We start from the raw sequence: 24871 nt of genomic DNA on the forward strand, positions 1-24871 counted from the left end.
CTTGCGAAGCAAGCCCATAGGGAAATTCGTTTTGCGAAGCGCCTCCAAAACGGAAAACCCTTTTGTCTAGCGGGTTTTCCGTCTTGCGAGGCGTTCGTCTTGCGGGGCACCACTGTAATACACTTGACTAACTTAGGCCCACTGATTTTCAGTGGGTCTACTCTGACTAGGATTTAGTTACAATGCAACCCGTTAGGAAAAACACACCATGGTTTTCTGGTTCTGAATGTCAAAAATTTACACTCGGGACACTAGTCAAGGCCTATAATACTCGCTCCTTAACATATGCGTTGTTGTTTTTCTGTCATCACAACACCAGCCTTTTTCTCCCCTCCCCTCCATTAAATCTGGATTTCCCCTTTGCAGGGAAAACCCAAAGAAGTTAAAGAGAAAAACAAAAATGGTTGCCAACGACCTGATTGCGATATCTCGGTGACCCATTCAAAGCATTAAGTCCTTTGTTTGGAAGCACCCTAAATGTCTAGGCCCTAAGGCTGGACAGATAGGCTTGACAAGTGCCTGGGCAATGCCTTAAGAAACCTTTAGCAACCATGAAAGAGTTCAGCAAGATTCTGGCTGGCCAGTAGGCAGGGGTACGAGGATCTGCAGTTACAAGAAATATTCTGAAACGCACAACGTTAGGTGCTCACCAACTTTTTTACTGTGAGCAAATTTCCTCCTCAGCTCTACAACACCCCTGCCTAGTGGACATGGACATTTAAAAAAGATTTTGATGTACCACATAGCACTTTCATGCTAGTGACATGTTGTAGTCTATACAGGTGGAAGAGAGGCACAGCCTCCCACATCCCACCCGACAATATCCTGGCTTGCAATGCTGTCTTTTGTCTGTGGACCTAGCCGTATCAGACAGCCTCAAGTGCACCGTTTAAAAGTGGTGCAAGCTTTCAGCCCCAAGAGGCTTGCTTCGCACAGAGAAGATGAGAAGGAGAGGTTGTAATTCTGCATTAGAGAATAAGTACATTCATCACATGTGGGCAGTCACACATTCAATCCTTGGCACCTCTAGATAGGTATCTGCAGCAGCTAGAGAGAAAAACCAGGAGTGTCACTGTTAGGGCAACACCAGGTGGACCAACAGCTAAGTCTTATGACTTCATAAATGTATTGAAAGACATGTCCTTGTGGAATATACCACTACATATCTATGTTAGATCAGCACCTGAGCTACTTCAAAACACAAGGCCGCCCATTAGCTATTGCAGTGTGCGTGGATTTGCAAAAAAGAATCCGAAGTACAAAATGTTCCACGACAGATCGGCATAAATCTTCAAGCAGAGGAAAAGGCCTTAGGGGTACACCCATGAAACTAACAAGACTACATTTGCTAGTCTGACATTTTTTGCCCTAGCAGAACAAGTCAGTGTTGTTGACCCGATTTTACAGACAGGGGAAACTGAGGAAGAGAAACTAGGAAGCCAAATGCAGGGGGCTAACACTGAGGGCACTTCTCTCCCCTGCAATTCAGTTATTAGTGCAATCTTCCTTCCTTCCATTCACGCCATGTCTTCTCTCCCTAAGGGATGCCTGTCAAGGATCCACGATAGAGATCAATGCAATTTTCCCCTCTTCAGTTTGCCAGTAGGGAAAACATCTTTGTTTGCTTTGCCCCGGGATCTCTCTGCTACCAGTAAGATTCAAAATGGGGAGCAAGGCCCCTTCCCTCCCAGGCCACGGTGGGCCCACGCTCCTTCACAAGGTTGCAGCGCTGTCTGTTGACTTGAGCTTGGTCTCCATCTCCAGTCGCGCTTCGGCCTCCTTGTACTGGCTGGGGAACATGCTGCTCCCCACCAAACTGGCCGTGCCCTCTGGGTCACAATCCACAGGGAACGTGAAGGGAGCCGAGATGCCGGAGTGGATGGAATAAGCATCCAGCAGGAACTCCTGTTCCGCGGAATCTGGGAAGTCCACAGCAGCTGGCAGCAGGATATCGCTCAAGGTGGGGCCGTTGTAGGAAGAGAAGTCTTGGCCCAGGTTGTAGTCCTCAAACAGGTCCGGCACGGTGATACGCTCCAAGTTGCTCAGGCTATTCCTGTCTTCCGAACCGGTCAAGGGGCCATCTGCAATCAGAACAAGGAAATCAACGCTACTCGGGGGGCATTTGAGAACAGTCACAGACCCCCTCCACAAAACATGGCAGAGATCAGGGGTCAGCAAACTTTTTCAGCAGGGGGCCGGTCCACCGTCCCTCAGACCTTGTGGGGGGGGGCTGGACTATATTTTGGAGGGAGCGGAAATGAACAAATTCCTAGGCCCCACGAACAACCCAGAGATGCATTTTAAATAAAAGCACACATTCTACTCATGTAAAAACACCAGGCAGGCCCCACAAACAACTCAGATATGCATTTTAAAGAAAAGGACACATTCTACTCATGTAAAAACACGCTGATTCCCGGACAGTCTGCAGGCCGGATTTAGAAGATGATTGGGCCAGATCTGGCCCACGGGTCTTAGTTTGCTTACCCATGATGATGATGATGATGATGATGATAATAAATTTTAAAAAATTGTATTTATACCCCACCCTCCCCAGCCAAGACCGGGCTCAGGGCGGCTAACACCCGATATAAAACAAATTGATTGAAATACAACTTTAAAACAAGATTAAAATACAACATTAAAATATTAAAATATAGCCTCATTAAATGGAAACTCAAATCAAAAACTTTTGGGGGATGAAAACGTCAAGTCTTCAGCAAGGCTAACTTTCCAAACTGGTCCTACATGGGCCAGAAAAAGCCAGGGAAGTCCCCAAATAGGAGTTCCATCACAGGAGGGGAAAGGAAAAAAAGAAGAGGGGGAGGGAATCAAATTGATTCCAAGCCGAAGGCCAGGCAGAACAACTCTGTCTTGCATAGAATCTTCCTGCTTAGCAAACCCTGTTAAGTATAGTGATTTAATTTACTGAAATTGAGGAATGCTTAAATGCATCACTGTGTGCTTAATTCTGGAATGTTCCCCAGTAACTCTCGTGTCACGTGAGAGGCATCTTATTACATTCTCCATCTTATTTTGTGTGTGAGCGACTTGAGCTGTAATGGCTGCATCTCTGTGAACACTGAAGGAGAGACCCCTGATAGATAACTCTTCTCTAAACACAATAAAGGGGAGAGGCTTGCTAATGTGTGAATGTATGCGACAGAAAGTGGTACAGAAGTTGATGTTCTCCCAAAGAAGCAGTAAGAAGAAGTCTGTTGGAAGGAGAAAATGGAAGCTTCTCAGAAAGTACTGCATGGCTTAGCTTGAGAGCAAACACTGGAAAAGGAAGAAACACTGTTCGTTTGACTGTTTAAGGAAGAAGCTGCAATCTTCAACTAAGAAAAACTAAGCCCATGCTTGGACAAGCATGAGAATGTGAATATTTTGCATATATTCTTCTTCAGCTATATGCTCTGCAAGTAAAAGCTTTTGTGTATTTTAACAAGTGGACACTGTTTTAATTTCAAGGAAAGAGTCAGTATTGTTCATGATTTGGCTTCCTAGCTGCAATTTAGCTTCTCTGCCAACAAACCCTCACCTTGGTTTAGTTTTTAAAGCACTTTGCAGGGACGGAGATTCCAGAAAAGCCAACTCAAGTGACTTTTTCCCAAGGTAACAAGGGAATAAGAAGAGATCTTCTGGATCCCCTCCTGCATTTGCAGCAACTGGTATTCAGAAGCATGCTACTTCTGACAGTGGAAGGAAGCTGTCAGAGGCCTAGATTTGACTTCATTTTTATACTGGCTCACCACAACAGTGGCTTTGCCCGCAAACTGGGTTCCCGAAACATTATGGAAAGCCTCTGGTGTGTGTTTAGGGAGAGGGGTTGGCGGTACCAGCGCTGTGCCCTCTTTGATAATTTTCTGTACTACTGCATAATAGTCCGTTTAGAACTCAGTAGGTTCCAAACAGAGGCAGGCTTCGGCCTAGCCTGGCCGGACTGACCTGCGGACGGAGTCAAGTTGAAATGGTCCATGTACACTGGCTTTTTTCTCTTCCTTTTGGCTTCGATCCCGTGAGGGTCTGGTGAAACAAAAAGCAAAAGGGAACTTGGATGCAACTGTCCACGGTATGCGGATTCTGCAAAACATATCCGTGACCCCTTGGGCAGCAAACCAAGTTGCCGCCAAGTATACAAACCTGGGCCAGAGAGCTCCTCTAGGACATCAGGCATGCCTTGCTTCCGTTTTTTGTTGACCCGGTAAGTGTCTGCAGAAAGATTGATCCAAAGGTTTGCCAAAGAAGTACACTTTCATTTTATTTTTTGCATTTTAAAAGGTAAAGGGACCCCTGACCATTAGGTCCAGTCGTGACCGACTCTGGGGTTGTGGCGCTCATCTCACTTTATTGGCCGAGGGAGCCGACATTTGTCCGCAGACAGCTTCTGGGTCATGTGGCCAGCATGACTAAGCTGCTTCTGGTGAACCAGAGCAGCACACGGAAACGCCATTACCTTCCCGCTGGAGCGGTATCTATTTATCTACTTGCACTTTGATGTGCTTTCGAACTGCTAGGTTGGCAGAAGCAGGAATCGAACAACGGGAGCTCACCCCGTCACGGGGATTCAAACCGCTGACCTTCTGATCCTAGGCTCTGTGGTTTAACCCACAGCGCCACCCGCGTCCCTCGCCAGCACCCTCTTGTTTTTCCTATGGATAACAAGCCACCCACTCCAGCTTTTTGAGATTTTGCTAGGTGTTTCCCCCACCAGGAACTAAGCTTCTCTTCACAACCTTGAGGACTAGAAACTTGCGAAAGCCACAATGAAAGCTGAATTCCTCATTCTGCAGAATTTGCAGAGACTTGTGAGATAATGAGCGCTTCAAAGAGGAAGCTGCTCAAAATTTCCCACTGCATACAGAAGACAGGGACAAAACAACATCTGTTTGAACTGTAGAAGATTTTAGCAGCTGAATAAAGGGATCTGCTTTAAGGGCCCCAGACCCCAGGGAGAATTAATCTAGTTCTTGCATTCATGAAGTGCTAGGGAACCAGTGGTCCTGCTGATGTTGTTGGACTCCAATTCCCATCATCCCTGCCCATCAGTCAGCCTGGCTGGGGCTGATGGGAGTTGGAGTCCAGAAACTTCCAGAGAGCCACAACCTCCCCATTCCTGCAGTAAGGAACGAGAGAGTGCCATAGCTCAGTGACAGAGCACATGCCTTGCACGAAGACGTTCCCATGTTCAATCTCTGGTAAAAAGGTAAAGGGACCCCTGACCATTAGATCCAGTCGTGGCCGACTCTGGGGTTGCGGCGCTCATCTCGCTTTATTGGCCAAGGGAGCCGGCGTACAGCTTCCAGGTCATGTGGCAAGCATGACTAAGCCGCTTCTGGCGAACCAGAGCAGCGCACAGAAACCCTGTTTACCTTCCCGCCAGAGCGGTACCTATTTATCTACTTGCACTTTGACGTGCTTTCGAACTGCTAGATTGGCAGGAGCAGGGACCGAGCAACGGGAGCTCACCCCATGGCGGGGATTCGACCCGCCAACCTTCTGATCGGCAAGTCCTAGGCTCTGTGGTTTAACCTCAATCTATAGAATCTCTGGTTAAAAGGAAAAGGTATAAAGTGAAAGGGAAGGCACACTTTGTCCAAGACCCTGCCAGCCAGCGTTAAGCTAGATGGATGAACCGCCTGACCTGGTACCAGGCAATTTCTTATGCTCCCATCATACCGTTGTCCTTTGGCAGGTAGGTGAAGTTGAAGGGGTCGCTGGAGACGCTGTCCGTCAAACGGCGGAGGTATACCTCCACCTCCACTGGCTCCACAATGTCAAGGTGCTGGTATGGTGGCGTCTTGAAGACAATGGCAATCTGCCGGTGAACATCGGCTTGTGAAAAGTCAGCTTTCCCCTCCCACTTGTCCCTTCGAAAGATGATGGAGATGTCTTCTGCAAGGACGACAGAGGCAAGAAGGTCCTTTTAGATAAGGTTTTCCCCTCCAGGAAGTCTGATTATTGTCTGCCCAAGAAACTACTCTATTCCGAACTTAAAAATGGAAAGCGTAATGCTGGTGGTCAACAAAAGAGGTTCAAAGACTCTCTCAAAGCATATCTTAAAAAAAATGTAGTATAAACACCGACAATTGGGAAACACTGGCCTGCGAGCGCTCCAATTAGAGAACAGCCTTTAACGAAGGCGTCATGGGCTTTCATAGAATCATAGAATCATAGAGTTGGAAGAGACCACAAGGGCCATCGAGTCCAACCCCCTGCCAAGCAGGAAACATCATCAGAGCACTCCTGACATATGGTTGTCAAGCCTCTGCTTAAAGACCTCCAAAGAAGGAGACTCCACCACACTCCTTGGCAGAAAATTCCACTGTCGAACAGCTCTTACTGTCAGGAAGTTCTTCCTAATGTTTAGGTGGAAATTTCTTTCTTGTAGTTTGGAACCATTGCTCCGTGTCCGGCTCTCTGGAGCAGCAGAAAACAACCTTCCTCCCTCCTCTATGTGACATCCTTTTATATATTTGAACATGGCTTTGAAGATGCCAAACTCAGGACGAAAAGGAGAAATGTGCTAAGAGGAAGGCACGCTTGGCAAACCCTCACCGTGATCAACTCCCGCCCAGAAACCTATGTCCCCATTGGAAGGATGTGCAGATCCAGAATTGGCCTCCACAGTCACTTACAGACTCACTGTTAAGATTGTGTTCATGGAAGACAATCTTACTCAGTGACGAGGGATCGCCAAAGAAAGAAGAGGAGCTCTGCCTCCTCATAAGGAGGGAAGCCGAACCCATCACACTTCTCCTTCTTCCTCACGGTTGTGTTGAACCAAAGCTGAAATGTTCTGGAAGGCCTTCAAGCACCATCTTTGGTAGTCAAGATAACCCCAGAATAATTGGCAGTTGTTGCAAGAATGAGCTCATATATGTTTATAGTCACTTACTTTTATGTGTGGTAGTTGACTGCCTTGATGCTATGCTTATCTGTAAACCATGAGAAGCTTTGGCTAACTGCCACCTATGGCCTCACCGGCCAGGTGTTCTAGGAGGTTATGGGTAAACTGACGTATGCTGGTTAGTGCATAAAGAATGTACCGTATTTTTCGCTCTATAAGACGCACTTTTCCCCTCCTTAAATGTAAGGGATAATGTGTGTGCGTCTTATGGAGCGAATGCAGGCTGCGCGGCTAAGCCAGAACAGGGAGAGGGAGCGCTGCACAGCACTCCGTCTTGCTGTTCTGGCTTTTGGATAGCCCCCACAAAGCCTCCGTAGGGCAGCAGGATGAAGGCTCCCCACTGCCCTGCGGAGGCTTCGCACGGCTCTTGCAGGAAGTGGGGGGAAGGGACAGAGCGCGCGGCTCTGTCCCTTCCCCCACCTCCCAGAAAAGCCCCCAAGAACCGCGCTCCCTTTAAAAAGCGCACGGTTCTTGCGGGAGATGGGGGAAGGTACAGAGGGCAGCCTCTTCCGGGCAGGGGGAGCCTTCATCCCGCTGCCCAAGAGAGGCTTCAGCGGCTATCCCAGAAGCCAGAACAGCAAGAGGCTCTCCCAGAAGCCAGATCCCTCTTGCTGTTCTGGCTTCTGGGATTCAGATTTTTTTTTCTTGTTTCCTCCCCCGCAAACTAGGTGCATCTTATCGTCTGATGCGTCCTATAGAGTGAAAAATACGGTATATACATTTGCTTGGGGGTGGACAAGTCATGACAACCTCTCACTGTTGCAGTGTCTGTCCTGAATCTGTAAAGACAGTGAGACACTGCACTCTGTGTTGTAAGTTTACACCTTTCTTTAATAAAGCACTAGAATGGGTCATTCCGGCATTTTTTAAATCCCTCTTTGGGATTCCTGCCTCAAACCACTTTCACAGGCCTGCGGTTCAGAATAGCAGCAAAACAGGCACCCAATCAAACCAGCTCAGCAAGCCTGATGTGTTGGGGAACGAGACCCGCGAAAGATCCCTGGGGGTTCTTTTCACTTACCTTTCTGGACTTTATCACACAGCAAATAGAGCTCCTCTCCACCCGTACAGCTGCCATACTCCTTATTCATCCGGTAGATCTTCAGCTCCGACGTGTTTGTGGATTCTGCGTGGACCCAAACCCACAGTGTTAGGATCTGACCCTGTTTCCCATAACCACATGTGTTTTCTTTTCTGCTCCATGTGCCTGCAAGGGACCTTCTCCAGAGAAAGCCCAGATCGTACACATAGCAAGGGGTGCATGGGAGGAACCTTCCCTTAAAGGGCAATCATCCAAAGCTAAAATACAAAACCCATTCCGATGTCAGGGCTTACTCCTTGGAAAAGCAAATTCACAGGGCCTGCAGAGTCCAGCTTTGACCAGGACACTGATTTGAAGGCTGAAGTGTCGTGGGTTAAGAAGCTGTACTGGGTTCTTGGTCCTGAGGCTGATGATCAGAGGATCCCTGAACCCGAGGCTGGAAGGCAGGCAGGCACCTGCTGAACCATCCTGCAGCATCAGGGCCTATATACTTGGAGACAGAAAGCTCACAGGCACCTTCCCCCCGCCCCAAGCCCAAGAAACCGCCTCCCACTTTACTTCAATGGTCCAATGGCACAGGAGACCAATGGAGTACAGGTAAAATGTCCAGGGTATTGACCCTTCAATGGACTCCAGTTCTCCACAAGGAAGCTGAGCCCAGTCGAGGTGGAGGCCACTGTTGACTTCCAACCCTTACTGGAGCAAGTTTCTCACCAGGAGAGCTCTCCATGGTCCTGAAGCAACCAGCTTGCCTTACCCCAAGGCTTCTCCCCGGATCAGAATATAACGCTTTTGATCACGTGCAGTGTATCATTCCCTCCTATCCACTAACTGCAACCCATTTTCTGGGTTTTTTAGGGTCTGAATCCTACAAAAAGCACTGGATTGGCTGGATTCCTCGAACCATGTCTCTGCTCCCCCTCCCCTTGGTGTTTGTTTACTTGCCCTTGTTATTTTCCTTTGTAGCCACAGCTAGAAATCACCACTTGCCCACTTCACCACTTTCCAATACTCCCCATTGCTTACTCTTGTCAAAGATGGGTTCTGAAAGAACAGGGCTGAGGTGCCGCGTCTTCCCTGTGCAATCTTGGTATGAGACTTGAAAACAAATCCTGACCACGTTCATGTCAACCTCCTGGTGATTTTTTAATGAGCCAGCTATACAGAGAGAGAAGGAGAGAGAAAAAGTGAGAAACAGAAAGAGCAAACCAAGCACAGAATAAACACATTTGTTTTATATGTGCAGAAACAGGGGCTTTTCAGTGGTGGCTCCCCATGTGCGGAAAGCTCTCCTCAGAAAGGCTTGCCTGGTGCCACCATTACATAGCACCAGTAGGGCTGCGATACGTCCGGGCTTTCCTTGATACGTCTGGGAATTGGGCAGTGAAATGGCATCCAAACAGATTTTTTGCTGAATTGGCAAAATGCCTGGGAATACCCAGACGTATGGCAAGGAGGATTGTAATTTTTTTATTTAAAAACTGCTTTAAAAATCAAAGAAAAGCCCAAAAATGTTTTGTTTCTTGGGAGATTTTTTGAAGCTAAAAAACTCAAGAACTTTATCCTAATTTTCACTTTGGGGAATATGGCAACCCTGAGTACCAGGCAAAAACATTTATTTTTCACCAGCCCTATGGCTCTCAATTATCTGTGGCCATCTTGAGTGGGTGGGATGTTTTAATCCTGTCTTTTAAAGCTAGGGTTGTCTTTTACCTGTTTTTCATTCATGCCAGTTTAAATGTACGTGTTGGTTTGTATAAGTAAGTCCCCAATAAATTTAATAAATAATACTTATAGCAGTACTAGTTGCAATTATAAGTAAATGTTAGGGGTGGTTGGACCACAGAATGCAACTATGTCTCCCTCCACTCCTATTAGGTATCATAGCACCGGTTCTTGGTGAAAACAACAACCCCATAACTCTTTTCAAAGCCCTCTTTAAGAGAGGGGCAGAGCTGGGGGGCCAGAGCTGTAGTCCAAAACATCTGCAGCGCAGGTCACAGCAACCAAAATGGCCACCATGCTCTTGCGATAAAAAACAACAGGAAGATGGCATCCTGGATTTTGGCTTTCAGGTGTTGGCATTCTACCAGCATCAGGAGGGCCACAGGCTCCCCAGTTTTTCCTTGATGGGCTGCCCAACTCACAAAGGCCTCTGGCCCATAGCTGTCAACTTTCAGATTTGAAAATAAGGGATCAGCAGCCTCACCTGTCCCGGGGACACTCTACGGGATATCTAACAATCCGGGATAGCAGCAGGAAACGGCGCTGGAATAAGGGAATTTCCCACAAAAAAAGGGAAGATTGACAGCTATGCTCTGGCCGCCAGATTTTGGTTCTAGTCCTGCAGGAGCTACTATGACCAACCCGGCCTCTCAAGGCAGCCTATGAGAGTGCCCACCCCGCAATACCTTTGAAAGGATCAATCCCAAGTTGCAGCTTTTTCTCTATGGATTCCTCTATGTCCTTCTTCTTCACACACTGGATCCCAAGGTTGTTAAAACTGCAAAGTGATCAGAGGAGAGTTTGGGGTTCAGGAAACCGGAAGGCTGCCAACAAAGGAGGCGTTTTGCTTCCAAGCTGCATTAAACCACATTGGTCTATTTCTCCATCTAGATTAATGTTGTCTGCAATTCTCAGCGTCTTGCTCTTTTTCAGTCCTGACCGGAGACAGCAGGGATCAAGAGCATACCCAGGAACTTTAAAAGATTTCGAGCCCAGGCCAATAGGCATACGTTTGCACAGAATTTGCATGTACTGTTTCATACGCACAGCTGCAAATTTTGACCGCAAATGCCACGGAAAGCAAACCAAGTTATTTCTCATCCAAATAACTCAAAGAAGCCATTCATTCAACTGGCACCCTTTGTGCCCTGTCCCAGATCACTCCATTGCAGTTCCTCTTCAATTCATTGGCTGCCCAATTCTTTTCCCAACAGATCCTGCTTGAAATCAGTTGGATTCCCCTTCTATTACTCCCAGATCATCTCATTTATTATTATTATTATTTCAAAAATATACTTATTCATAAGTTATAATACAGCTTTGTCCACTGCCGTAATGTGTAATATTTGTAATATCACAAAAGGGCAATTCCAATCCTCAATCCCTCATCACCATCATCTCTAAATATGGTTATCTTAAATTAATTTATCCCCCTAAAATAAGTCAGATCGTGCGCACACACACACACACACACACACACACACAATACAGTGTGGTGCAGCAGCAAAAAATATTAATGCTATTCTAGGCTGCATCAACAAATTATAGAGTCCAGGGAAGCAATAGTCCTGCTCTAGTCTGCCTTGGTCAAACCACACCTGCAGTCCTGTGTCCAGTTCTGGGCACCACAATTTAAGAAGGATACTGACAAACTGGAAGATGTGCAGAGGAAGGCAACCAAGATGGAAACCAAGCCTTATGAGGAACGGTTGAGGGAGTTAGGTATGTTTAGCCCGGAAAAGAGGAAACTGAGAGGAGATATGAGAACCAACTTCAAATCTTCCAAGGGTTGGCGCACAGAAGATGCAGCAAACTTGTTTTCTCCTCCTCTGGAAGGTAGGACCTGAACCAATGGCTTCAAGTCACAAGAAAGGAGATTTCAACTGAATACAGTGGTGCCCCGCAAGACGAACGCCTCGCAAGACGGAAAACCCGCTAGACGAAAGGGTTTTCTGTTTTGGAGGTGCTTCGCAAAACGAATTTCCCTATGGGCTTGCTTCGCAAGACAAAATGTCTTGCGAGTTCCCCCTTTTCCCCCCCTTTTCCTAAGCCGCTAAGCCGCTTAACAGCTGATCCGCTAAAAGTCGCTAAACTGCTAATAGCGCTAATCCGCTAAGCTGTCAATGGGCTTGCTTCGCAAGACGAAAAAAACGCTATACGAAGAGCCTCACGGAACGGATTCTTTTCGTCTTGCGAGGCACCACTGTATTGGGAAGAACTTTCTGAAGGTAAGAGCTATTTGAAAGGGCAACAGACTCCCTTCGTGAACTCTCCTTCCTTGGAGGTTTTTAAGCAGAGGTCGGCTCTGTCATGGATGCTTTAGTTGAGATTCCTTCATTGCAGGGGCTTGGACTAAATCTACAATTCCATAATCCTAATACAATATCCCCTGCTTAAGTTAGGCCCTATTGGCACAATACACTTAAAGCAGTATCATACCACATTAAATAGCCACAGCTTTCCCCAAAAGAATCCTGGGAGCCGTGTTTTGTTTAGGGTGCTGATAGTCATCACAGTTTTGAATTATGGTGCTGGAGGAGACGCTTGAGAGTCCCATGGACTGCAAGAAGATCAAACCTATCCCTTCTGAAGGAAATCAGCCCTGAGTGCTCTCTGGAAGGACAGATCCTGAAGCTGAGGCTCCAATACTTTGGCCACCTCATGGGAAGAGAAGACTCCCTGGAAAAGACCCTGATGTTGGGAAAGATGGAGGGCACAAGGAGAAGGGGATGAAGATGGTTGGACAGTGTTCTCAAAGCTACCAGCATGAGTTTGACCAAACTGCAGGAGGCAGTGGAAGACAGGAGTGCCTGGCGTGCTCTGGTCCATGGGGTCGCAAAGAGTCGAACACAACTAAACAACAACTGCAATTCCCAGAGTGCTTTAACTATCAACCCCTCTCCACAGGGAACTCCGGGAACTATAGCTATGTGAGAAAGAACAGGGCTCCCCTAACAACTCTCAGCACCTTTAACAGACCCCACAGCAAACACAGTGCTGTAGCCAACTCTCCGCAGAGCGTCAAGCAATGCAAGGCGTTCTTACCTGTGCTTGGGGTTGGCTCGGGGCTTCAGCGTCACTTCGCAGAGACCATTGTTGCAGTCTTTCCCCACCAGGCTGTGAGGGTGGATCCGGTGAGGCCAATCCTTCCATACCAAGCATGCTGTCACCTTCGCTTCTGGGATGCCTGCAAAGTTCTGCAGCTGGAGAAACAAACAGAGAAGGAGGAGGCCTTCTTCCGGGGGCCACCACCAAGGAGCCCACGAACTGCTGTTGGCTGAGCTGCCCCTACAGCACCTTCCCAAAGGATAAGACTTTCACAGGTTCTGTGCAGTTCTTCACACAGCCTTCACCAACCTGTTGGCCTTAACACGGCCTTTCTCAACCTCGGGTCGCCAGATGTTGTTGGACTACAACTCCCATCGTCCATGACCATTAGGTCCTGTGAGCTAAGGATGATGGGACTTGTAGTCCAAAACAGCTGTGGCGCAGCCGGTTGGCAAAGGCGATCTTTTAAACAGCGGCTGACTGCAATCTGGGCTTTGATGAAGCACACCGTTGTGATGCGTCCAAGGGAACGGGGGCAATTGGCAGGCCCCCAGCTGGCTCCAGCCCACCGGCCAGCAGCCGGTCAAACTCTGGTCCTCGGTTCTGCATCAATCAGCGACTCAGAGCTTCAGAAGCCTTTCAGAAGCTGAGCACGCAAGCCAGCAGAGATAACAAACTCTTTGCAACGCAAGGGCAGGCAGAGGCATATGTAAAGCATATTTAAAGGTAAAGGTAAAGGGACCCCTGACCATTAGGTCCAGTCGTGACCGACTCTGGGATTGCGCACTCATCTCGCTCTATAGGCCGAGCAAGCCAGCGTTTGTCCGCAGACAGCTTCCGATCCGGGTCATGTGGCCAGCATGACTAAGTCGCTTCTGGCAAACCAGAGCAGCACACGGAAACGCTGTTTACCTTCCTGCCGGAGCGGTTGCACTTTGACATGCTTTCGAACTGCTAGGTTGGCAGGAGCAGGGACCGAGCAACGGGAGCTCACCCCATCACGGGGATTCGAACTGCCGACTTTCTGATCGGCAAGTCCTAGGATCTGTGTTTTAACCCACAGCGCCACCCGCGTCCCTAAAGCATATTTACAAGCAGTTTATTCAGCATAGATCAGGACAAAGAAAACATGTCTGCTCTCCTTCATGTCCAAGCAAGAAGCGTAAGGCAAAATCTATACACAAACGGAAGTTCCCAGCAAGCTGTGCTGGAATGTAAACAGACATGTGACATACAACAGCTTAGGTTTAGATGGAACAGAACATCAATATCCTAACACACACCACTCACCTCAATGGTTGGCAGAGTTTTGTTGGTCTCGGTGCTGAATTCGCCCAAGATGCTTCCAGCCGACCTGCCTTCGCACTGGTAACGGAAACGCATGCCCCTCTGCTTGGGCTGCTCTGTGATCACCAGCTTGGGCGGTTCCTGGATGACGTCGTCCAGCTGCTCTCGGGACATCCCAGGACGCAGGGAAGAGGGGAGAGGGGGCCAGGAGTCATCAGAGCATCTGCTACTGGGCAGCAATGGGAGGGACGTCCCCCTTGGAACCAGCTGGGGCCTTAGCGTCAAGTTGTTAAGGTTCTGAGAGAGCTGGGAAGGAGACGGGTCTCGCAGCACGCAGGAGGCTGAGAAGCAGGAGGAGCCGTAGGGCCGCGACAGGCTCAGGCCCATCGACTCAGCTGGTCTCGGCATTCCAGCTGGTGATGCTAAGTTGGGGCGTTTGGGGATCAGCTCGGCTGGCCCGTTAAGCGAGACCCTGGGGGGAAGCGAGATAGGATCCACCTCGAAGCCATCTTCCTTAATCAGTTCATCAATGATTTCTGGAAGGCAGAATGAGAGCAGGGAGGGGTTAAGTTCCAGGTTCCGTTCAAAGCGTCAGTATTCGTGTTTAAACCTCTGAATGGCCTTGGACTTTATGCATCTCAAGAAATCCCCTTTCCCATAGGAACCACAAGCGCTGCAATCGTCAACAAGGCTTCTTGTTGAAAGAGCTGGAGATGTTCAGCCTGGAAAAGAGGAGACTGAGAGGAGATGTGATAGCCACCTTCAAATATCTCAAAGGCTGTCGCGCGGAAGATGGAGAAAACTTGTTTTCTCCTGCTCTGGAGCGTAGGACTTGAACCAATGCTGGGGGCACTGCCACTGCGACCAGCTACAGCGACGATTCCCGGGAGAAAACCAGGAGGAGGACAGATCAGAGGAGTCCCAAGGGAAGGGCAATCTTGTTCTTTAAATTGTATTTTAATCAACTTGTTTTTATTATTGGTTGTTAGCCGCCCTGAGCCCGGTCTTGGCTGGGGAGGGCGGGGTACTACTACTAATAATAATAATAATGATAATAATAATAATATGAGTTTGTACTACTGATGAAGCCCAGGACAGCAAAACAAAGCTAATATTCTGGAAATCCTTGTCTTTGTGAAAAGGATTCTGTAGAACTGTAACAACCTTTCATGTGGATTGTTGGACTCTATGAACAGACAGGTGGAAGAGACACTTATACATATATGGACCTTATGCATGAACTGATTAGAGAATGAACTGATCCACTGGGTCTTCTACTTTTTTTCGTTGACCTTTATGAGCTACTTTTGTTGAAATCTACAGTTTAATACAATGAATAGTATACTTGATTTATTCAAATGTACAGCCGGTTACATCTTGTGTGTTTACTGAATATGTTTCACGTAACCAGAGGTTTGTTGTTGTTTTGCGAACCTCCACTATAGCCAAAGAGAGCCCAGAGTGGGAAGGGAGAAGAACAACGCACAAAGTAGAAAACACAAAAGCAGCGTGTGCCCCACCAGCATCCCTTGAAACACTGCCACAGCTCACTGATCAGACAGTACGCCTAAGTGACTTCCACACACAGAAGCAGCCACTGAACTCCGACAAATCTCTATCTCTTAACACGGTACCGGTGCATAAAATCTTGTTCACGTGTTTAGATTAAAGCCACTGAGTTATGTGACACTAAGGGACATACACACGTACTTTACCCACCAACTGGTCCTCCACACATACACAGAGAACTTGGTTTAGATGCAACAGTCAAATCATGATTTTGCCATCTCGAATGGGCTTTGTGCTCCTGCTCCTCCCCTCCCTCCATCATTTCCCGGTTCACACAAACCATGGTTTGCCATTACATCTGAATCAGCAAACTATGGTTTTCCTCCCAACGAGAAATGTTAATCAAACTACTGTTTCCAGTTCTAGTTTGGAAGCAAACTGTGGTTTGCCCAGTTGGATGCAACATCAAATAGCGGTTTGCTGAACCAGGAAGTACAGTAAAGGATATGTGCTTAAGCTCTAAAGGGCAAACCATGCTTTGGTCATTAAATGTGAACCAAGCCACATGCAGAAGAAGAAGAAGAGTTTGGATTTGATATCCCGCTTTATCACTACCCGAAGGAGTCTCAAAGCGGCTTACATTCTCCTTTCCCTTCCTCCCCCACAACAAACACTCTGTGAGGTGAGTGGGGCTGAGAGACTTCAGAGAAGTGTGACTGGCCCAAGGTCACCCAGCAGCTGCATGTGGAGGAGCGGAGAAGCAAACCCAGTTCACCAGATTACGAGTCTACCGCTCTTAACCACTACACCACACTAGCTCTCACTTACTGTATGTTCCTTGTATATGTCAAGAATATATCATCCTAATTTTGATTTTTTTTCCTTACCTGAAGTTTGCTTCACTACTCTGCCCCAAGCCCCAGAATGCTTACCTAATTCATCTGAAAAGAAAAGAAAGAAAGATCAGTATTTTAAATCAAATCACAGCATATTCCGCCTGTCTGCACATATTGAATGGTGAGGGGTTCACAAACCCAGCACATGTTACTAACTCATCAGCCCTGCCTTCATTAAATGGTCATTAGGGGTCCCCTGGGGAGAGGGATTGATTAGAAAATTAACAGCAATAATTTAAGACTTTTGAAATGTTTTTTTTAAAAAACTAAAAGCACATAAAAACTTTTAAGTACATCCTGGGAACCTACAATAAACGCAAATAATAACAGTAACAATAGTTCCTAGCCTTTCATTCTTTTATTTCTTTCATTGCTAACCTGGCTTGAGAGCAGTACATGTGAAAAGGATCTAGGAGTCTTGGTTGACCACAAACTTGACATGAGCCAATAGTGTGACGCGGCGGCTAAAAAAGCCAATGCAATTCTGGGCTGCATCAATAGGAGTATAGCATCTAGATCAAGGGAAGTAATAGTGCCACTGTATTCTGCTCTGGTCAGACCCCACCTGGAGTACTGTGTCCAGTTCTGGGCACCACAGTTCAAGAAGGACACTGACAAACTGGAACGTGTCCAGAGGAGGGAAACCAAAATGGTCAAAGGCCTGGAAACGATGCCTTATGAGGAACGGCTAAGGGAGCTGGGCATGTTTAGCCTGGAGAAGAGGAGGTTAAGGGGTGATATGATAGCCATGTTCAAATATATAAAAGGATGTCACATAGAGGAGGGAGAAAGGTTGTTTTCTGCTGCTCCAGAGAAGCAGACATGGAGCAATGGCTCCAAACTACAAGAAAGAAGATTCCACCTAAACATTAGGAAGAACTTCCTGACAGTAAGAGCTGTTCGGCAGTGGAATTTGCTGCCAAGGAGTGTGGTGGAGTCTCCTTCTTTGGAGGTCTTTAAGCAGAGGCTTGACAACCATATGTCAGGAGTGCTCTGATGGTGTTTCCTGCTTGGCAGGGGGTTGGACTCGATGGCCCTTGTGGTCTCTTCCAACTCTATGATTCTATGATTCTAGGATTCTAGGAAGAATTAAACTCTGGGTTTCCAAGAAGTTGATCAAAGGGATACACGTGATCCGAACACAAGTGGTCCCTTACCAGCCGTCTCTGCTGTGGGCTGCATGATGGACAAACTGGAAGCTGGGAGGGAGGAGCCTGCGAAGAAAAACAATGTGTTGGGAAGATGCATTCTACCATAATTTCCAGGCCTTGTCCACCAAAGAAAGTGTTCATAACCAGGGGAGACCAACGGAGGCAGCCCAGTATTAGAGAAGGCCAAGGGCAATCAGCAATGTTTAAATGCAGACCTCATTTAAAACAACCCACGATGCCCCAGATGCTGTGTCGCTCCAGGGCATCGTGGGAAATTCAAAATGGCATCTTCAAGCCACTCAGCATGGCGGCTGTTCAAGGTGCGACAGCAGACCAGTCTAACCTTTTCTCACCTGGTTAGTCTTCCTTCCATCCTCAAATTCAGTACAGTGGTACCTCACAAGACGAATGCCTCGTAAGACGAAAAGCGCGCAAGACGAAAGGGTTTTTCATTTTTTGAGTTGCTTCGCAAGACGATTTTCCCTATGGGCTTGCTTCGCAAGACGAAAACGTCTTGCGAGTTTGTTTCCTTTTTCTTACAACCGTTAATACCCAGGGAATCCGCGCTCCGCAAGACGAAAAAATCGCAAGACGAAACAACTCGCGGAACAAATTAATTTCCTCTTGCAAGGCACCACTGTACCTGGAAAACCACATTCCCTTTTTAAGAGTGCCTGAATTGCAGGGGTAAAGAGGTTATGAAGCTAAAGGCTATATACACCGCATGCATTCAAAGCACACTGCTTTCTCGCAAACAATCATGGGACCTGTAGTTCACCCCTCACAGAGCTGTAACTCCCAGTACCCTTAACAAAGTACAGTTGTCATCATCATTTGTTTATTAATTGCCTTATAACCTAACGCTTTCTTACTGCCCCAGAATTCTTCCAAGCTACAGATATATCGTCTACTGCACCATTCACCTTCTAGGGCCAAATACCTACCCTTTGCTTTAATAATAAACGTAAGAAAATCAGGCAAGCACTGCTTGATCAGGCCAATGGGCCATCCTGTATCTCACAACAACAGTGGAGACAGAAACATCCATATTTTGTTCACTTTCCCATTTCACTGCCATACAGCGTATAGTTTCTAAGAGCCTGCCACCTCCAAGGGATCTCCAAACACCAATGGCTAGGGTCTTACACATTTAAGTTGCAGATAGGGGACATGGGTGGCGCTGTGGGTTAAACCACAGAGCTTAGGACTTGCCGATCAGAAGGTTGGCGGTTTGAATCCCCACAACGGAGTGAGCTCCCGTTGCTCGGTCTCTGCTCCTGCCAACCTAGCAGTTCAAAAGCACGTCAAAGTGCAAGTAGATAAATAGGTACCACTCTGGCGGGAAGGTAAACGATGTTTCCGTGCGCTGCTCTGGTTCACCAGAAGCGGCTTAGTCATGCTGGCCACATGACCCAGAAGCTGTACGCCGGCTCCCTCGGCCAATAAAGCGAGATGAGTGCCACAACCCCAGAGTCGGCCGTGACTTGACCTCATGGTCAGGGGTCCCTTTACCTTTACCTTTAGTATCAAGATGCATTCTCTACTTAAAAACACCTCATAAGAAATCAGAGCGATTTGAAGAAATCTGTAAAGCCACTAGCCCATCAAAAAAAGCACCAAAAACCCTACTAGTCTACCTGTCTACATACACCTAAGCCTGGTCAACATTTTGTTGTCTGGTTACCTGGAGACAATTTTTGCTCACCACAGGCGACCAGGCAGACGTGAGCCCATTTGCAAATACAGGATGATCAAAAAATCTTTAAAAACAGAGCCACCAGCTTGGCACTCAAGGGTCAAACTTTCTAAAACCAAATGACCGTTCACAGAGCAGGAAACATCCACTTCAAAACATTGGGAGAAAGCAAATAAAATTGATTTTACTTGCCCGCCTCCAGAAACTCAAATAACACATTCGTGCCCCTTCACCTGCCAGTGTAAGAAACCTCCCTGCTCCTTTAACTTAAGAAGTCTCTTGTGTGAAGTGGGGGCGTAGAAGGAAGAACCCCCTGCCTTTTCAGAAAAGGGATATCCCCAGGATGGCCACATGGCTACAGAAGGGACCAAGAGAACCCAAACACGCCCGCTCCTTCTAAATGCAAGATTGAAATGCAGAGATCAGCAAGCGAAGCTTATCAGAGTGTGGAAAGGAGCAGGCAGCAAGATTTCGACCTGTGCTGCTCAAAGCCAGAGGAAAAGCAGGGAAACCCACCCCAAATATCCCCCCCCCTCCTGTGGGGAACCTACAAGCAGATCCGAGCCACTCTCCCCTCGTCTCCTGCGGTTTCCGGCATTTAGAGGCACAGCAGAGAGACCGTGACTCCTTCCTGCCGTCCCCAGGCCTCCCAGCGACCCAATCTGTTGCCTAGACAATAACACAGTGCCCCCAACCCCTGGGCCGGTAACTGAAAAGTCACACACGCCCTCTCTCCCCTAGAACTCATTTCACTCCAGCTGCCCCATACCTAGAGCTGGGGATGAGAGCATCTCTTTCCTCTGCCAGAGAGGCAATCGCATCGGCTCCCGTCTCACTCCAGGCCTCTTCATAACCTGGCCCTGAGCTCCATTCCCCCCTCGGTCAGCCCTCAAGCCCCAATTTCTCTCTGTCTGTCTATTTTTATTATTTTTTTAAAGCTTTGAGGGTTCTTGGAATTCCCCTGCTCTGCCGGCTGCTGCTTCCTGATTGGCTGCTGGCTGTCATGAAGTCATGCTCAATGGAACGGGAAAGCCCCCAGCGTAGCGGTAAAGGGCAGGATCTACTCTCAGGCGTGGAGGAAAAAAAACCCAAAACGCAGCAAAAAAACACACACAACAACCAAGAACCGAGAAAGGAAAAGCAAACAGGCACTCCCTTGTACTTAGTAACGCAACAGGTGCTAGGCTAAGTGGGGGTGGGAGGGGGTGGATACTTGGTTTCCTACACTCGTTTTCTCTTTCTCGCTCCGGGCAGGATCAGGCCTGCATGCACACCCAGTTGTTCCGCTTCCAGAGGTGGCCAGGCAGATCCTTCTCTGGAAAGGTCACGAGCAAGCAGGCCAGGAAGGAAAAACAGCCTTCCCCTTAGCACCTGTTGCTCCAAGGTAGACTGCCCCTGCAGCTGGAGGTTCCATTTAGCTGCCCTGGCTTAGCGGTGTGCATTCCGAAACCTGCCCTCCATGAATTCCGACAACTAAGCCTTTTCAAAGAGCAAGTCAACCTCCACACACAGGTGAATTCTACAAGACAATAAGCTCGGTGACAAATTACTTCCTAACAGCAGTCCTGAGCCTACTTGCTAACTAGCTCCTAGTAACAGGAGAAGAAGAAAATAATTCTAACCCATCAACTCTTTCCACTCCTAAATTTATAAACGTCTGCTGTGTACCCCCACTAACCCGCTTTTAAGGCTATTATTAAAGGTTGTTTTATAATACTTAAAAACAATGGCTTGGAGGCAGTGAAGTTGCATGCTAAACCGAAAAGAAAATAAAGCAGCCTCCTTTTCACCTGTGTCTTGCGGAGCAGCCCGATGGTCTGCAAAAACCCAGAGACCAAACTGTTTTCCCCCCAACACTGCTGGGACTCCAATTCCCATCAGCTCCAGTTACAATGGCAAATAGTCCTGGATGATGGGATTTGGAGTCCAAGAACTTCCGGAGCGCAACAGGTTTCCCATTCCTGCCATAAAGGAAGTTCTTCCTAGGGTGCAGGTGTTTCCCTCCATCCTCTGAAAAGCTTCACCTGTGCTAATATCTGCTGGTACTTTAAACAGTTGGCAACTCAATGTGGAGATACTGCACAGTTGCTAAACAATCTCTACTCACAGATCAGAATTATCCGTGGTACCTAAACATGCACCAGGAAGAGTGGGAAGGATCCCAATTTCTGTTTGCTTGTTTCCCCCTCTTTCATCACAGAGTTTCTCTTAACTTCAGCAAGAAATCGAACCCTGTAGGGAGTTCAGCGGCCCCTTACCCAGCTCTTCTTTTAGCTGTGTGCCTTCTCCAAATTGCCCCAACTCCTCAAGGCAGGGCTCAAGTTGGAAGATTTCTCCCTGGGCAAATTTGCATCCTCCTTCTTCTTCTCCAGCATCTTTCCCCCCAGCACCAGGTTCAGCTTTCGGTTTCGGGGCTTCCAGGCTCATTTCTTTTGAAGAGGAAAGGGATGGGGGGGGGGAATCAGGAAGGATTTCCAATTCCAGGAAAAGAAAAGAGGGCTGTCATGACCGGAACACACAGCCCCCTTCCCCTCCTTGGTCTTTTGGCACCGGAAGCTCCCTCTTCCCAAAAAAAAAGAAAGAAAGAAAAAAGTTATTGGCCAAGCCGATCAGCCATGTGGTTTCGAGAAATACAAACTGCCAGAAAGAGAGCACTGTGACCGGAGCTCAGCTTGATGGTCCACATTTGACTTTAACATCTGTCCACAGAGGCTGGTCCATCAGAGTGAATGGGGCACCTGCCCCCCCAGCCCTCCCCTGCCTGCCTTCCTATGGAGGGAGAAATGATCATCATCTTCTTCATCCTTATCCATAAACACCATACATTCAAAGCGCACCGGCACCAATAAACCTGGGAACTGTAGCTTACCCTTCACAGAGCTTCAATTCCCAGTAAAGGTAAAGGTAAAGGGACCCCCTGTTTTTTTATATGCCTCTTGTCTTTGTCCATGGAGTTTTCTTGGCAGGGATACTGGAGTGGAAGAGAAGGCTCCCTGGAAAAGACCCTGATGTTGGGAAACATGGAGGGCACAAGGAGAAGGGGATGACAGAGGACGAGATGGTTGGACAGTGTTCTCGAAGCTACCAGCATGAGTTTGACCAAACTGCGGGAGGCAGTGGAAGACAGGAGTGCCTGGCGTGCTCTGGTCCATGGGGTCACAAAGAGTCGGACATGACTAAACGACTAAACAACAACATAGGGACCCCTGACTATTAGGTCCAGTTGTGGCCGACTCTGGGGTTGCGGCACTCATCTCACTTTATTGGCCTAGGGAGCCGGCGTACAGCTTCTGGGTCATGTGGTCAGCATGACTAAGCCGCTTCTGGCGAACCAGAGCAGCGCACGGAAACGCCGTTTACCTTCCTGCTGGAGCGGTACCTATTTATCTACTTGTACTCTGACGTGCTTTCGAACTGCTAGGTTGGCAGAAGCAGGGACCGAGCAATGGGAGCTCACCCCATGGCAGGGATTCGAACCGCCAACCTTCTGATTGGTAAGTCCTAGGCTCTGTGGTTTAACCCACAGCGCCACCCGCATCCTCAATTCCCAGTACCCGTAACCAAACTACAGTTCCCATGATTCTTCGGGGGAAGTAATGTTTTAAATGTATGATGTGTGTGCAGATATATCTATCAGGGTTGCCCTCGTAGAATTCAGCAAGGAGGAAGATGCAAACAAAACCAGAACTAGTTAGCACTGCCAGTTCACTGGGTTTGGCTTTGCTGGCAACAAAAGTGGGACAAACAACAACAACAACAACAACAACAACAGAACATTCGTGGTATAGAAAGTGAATTGCGGCAGGAAACTACGGAACGTGCACCAACTAGAAACGAAACAGTACGTCTGCATGAAACGTTCGCAGGTGAAAACAGTATTGGAACTCCCTGCCTTTTGATATAAACCAGGCGTCTCCACTGTACTCCTCAGTGCCTTCTTAGAAAATTGAGGTGCTTTTCATCTGCTTCAGTATTTTAACTTTTGCATGTTTTAAAGTATGGTTGTATTTCCCCCCTGGTTTTATTGTTTTACTTTTTGTAAAACACTTGGAGGTTGTTGTTTTTATTACATTCAAGTAGTGTGTAAGATTTATGAAATAAACTAATATTAATAAATTTGAGAGTGGGATTGTGTATAACTGCTCTGATAGCCTCATGAGCACGAACCAACATGAATGTACCATGAATAGGATGTCTGGATAGGACCCTAATACAGTGGTACCTCAGGTTAAGTACTTAATTCGTTCCGGAGGTCCGTACTTAACCTGAAACTGTTCTTAACCTGAAGCACCACTTTAACTAATAGGGCCTCCTGCTGCTGCCGCGCCGCCGGAGAACAATTTCTGTTCTCATCCTGAAGCAAAGTTCTTAACCCGAGGTAATATTTCTGGGTTAGCAGAGTATGTAACCTGAAGCGAATGTAAACCAAGGTACCACTGTAGTAAATTCTGCCCATTGAAACCATAACTTACTAAAGAATATTGTCCTATCTATTGTTCTCCAAATGCAAACAAACAAAACACAATAATCCTTTGTAATGCAAAGCATACTGTAAAGCTGTAAAAAGAGAAAGAAATGGATTTTTCCCCACTTTCTACTGTTTCAGTCAATATTTGGAAAGACATTTAAACGCTGCCCCATTGTGGTTGTGAGTTCTGAAGACATGGTGGTTATTTTGGACTAATTTATTTTTTAAAAAGGAAATGATTATTTTTTTGAATTAGGGAGCATGACACCATTTGGTACAGCCAACTTCAGATTATTTCATCTGGAGTAATCTGCGGTAGGTTTCCTTCTCTTTCCTTCTTCTTATTATTGTAAATTATGAAGAGCATTTATACGCTGATTTACAATGGTCTTCAGTTAATAGGCTGCATCCAAGGATGTTGTTGTTTAGTCGTTTAGTCGTGTCCGGCTCTTCGTGACCCCATGGACCAGAGCACGCCAGGCACTCCTGTCTTCCACTGCCTCCCGCAGTTTGGTCAAACTCATGTTTGTAGCTTTGAGAACACTGTCCAGCCATCTCGTCCTCTGTCATCCGCTTCTCCTTGTGTCATTTCCCAACATCAGGGTCTTTTCCAGGGAGTCTTCTCTTCTCATGAGGTGGTCAAAGTCTTGGAGCCTCAGCTTCAGGATCTGTCCTTCCAGTGAGCACTCAGGGCTGATTTCCTTCAGAATGGAGAGGTTTGATCTTCCTGCAGTCCATGGGACTCTCAAGCGTCTCCTCCAGCACCATAATTCAAAAGTATATTCAATTCAGAGCAGATCAATTGAAATTAATGACCATGACTACATTGGGTATACTCTGAATAGGATACAACCCCGACCCCCCCCCAAAAAAAACCCACTGTAAAACAACATACATTCAATTATTCGGAAAATCTTATCTAAGGGGGGAAAGCGAAGTTATGCAACACCTTAAATGCGAATTTATTATTTCGCAAACTATGGCACGTTATTAGCATTTAGCTTCCCCTCACATGTAAGTCTGCAACATGTGGTAAAGATGGAAGCGCGTGCAAAAAGCGGCAGGCGGCAGCAGCAGTTAATTCGGATTAATTCCTCCGGGGTCAACAAACCAGGATCTGCCTCCCTCGCAGGCACTCG

At 47.4% G+C, this 24871-nt stretch overlaps 1 protein-coding gene across 3 annotated transcripts; it reads right to left on the reverse strand.

Moving 5' to 3' along the window:
• Window positions 1-121: 121 nt before the first annotated feature.
• On the reverse strand, window positions 122-24864 carry RELB (RELB proto-oncogene, NF-kB subunit). Of its 3 annotated transcripts, XM_081868999.1 has the most exons (13): window positions 24745-24864; window positions 21523-21826; window positions 17575-17631; window positions 16409-16462; window positions 14016-14548; window positions 12723-12880; window positions 10364-10455; window positions 8979-9110; window positions 7932-8036; window positions 5680-5895; window positions 4144-4212; window positions 3949-4026; window positions 122-2081 (listed from the first exon to the last, which is right to left on the reverse strand). In XM_081868999.1, exons 2-13 carry the CDS (start codon window positions 21689-21691, stop codon window positions 1714-1716), a joined length of 2031 nt encoding a protein of 676 aa, XP_081725125.1. In that variant the 5' UTR covers window positions 21692-21826; window positions 24745-24864; the 3' UTR covers window positions 122-1713. The 3 variants fall into 3 exon arrangements, with proteins under 3 accessions (XP_081725125.1, XP_081725126.1, XP_081725127.1); XM_081869000.1 differs by lacking the exons at window positions 21523-21826; window positions 24745-24864 and adding an exon at window positions 20034-20235; XM_081869001.1 differs by lacking the exons at window positions 16409-16462; window positions 21523-21826; window positions 24745-24864 and adding an exon at window positions 20034-20234.
• Between the last annotated feature and the right edge of the window lie 7 nt (window positions 24865-24871).

This window comes from Podarcis erhardii, assembly GCF_964252035.2.
Source record: "Podarcis erhardii genome assembly, chromosome: 7".
Lineage (NCBI taxonomy): Eukaryota > Metazoa > Chordata > Lepidosauria > Squamata > Lacertidae > Podarcis > Podarcis erhardii.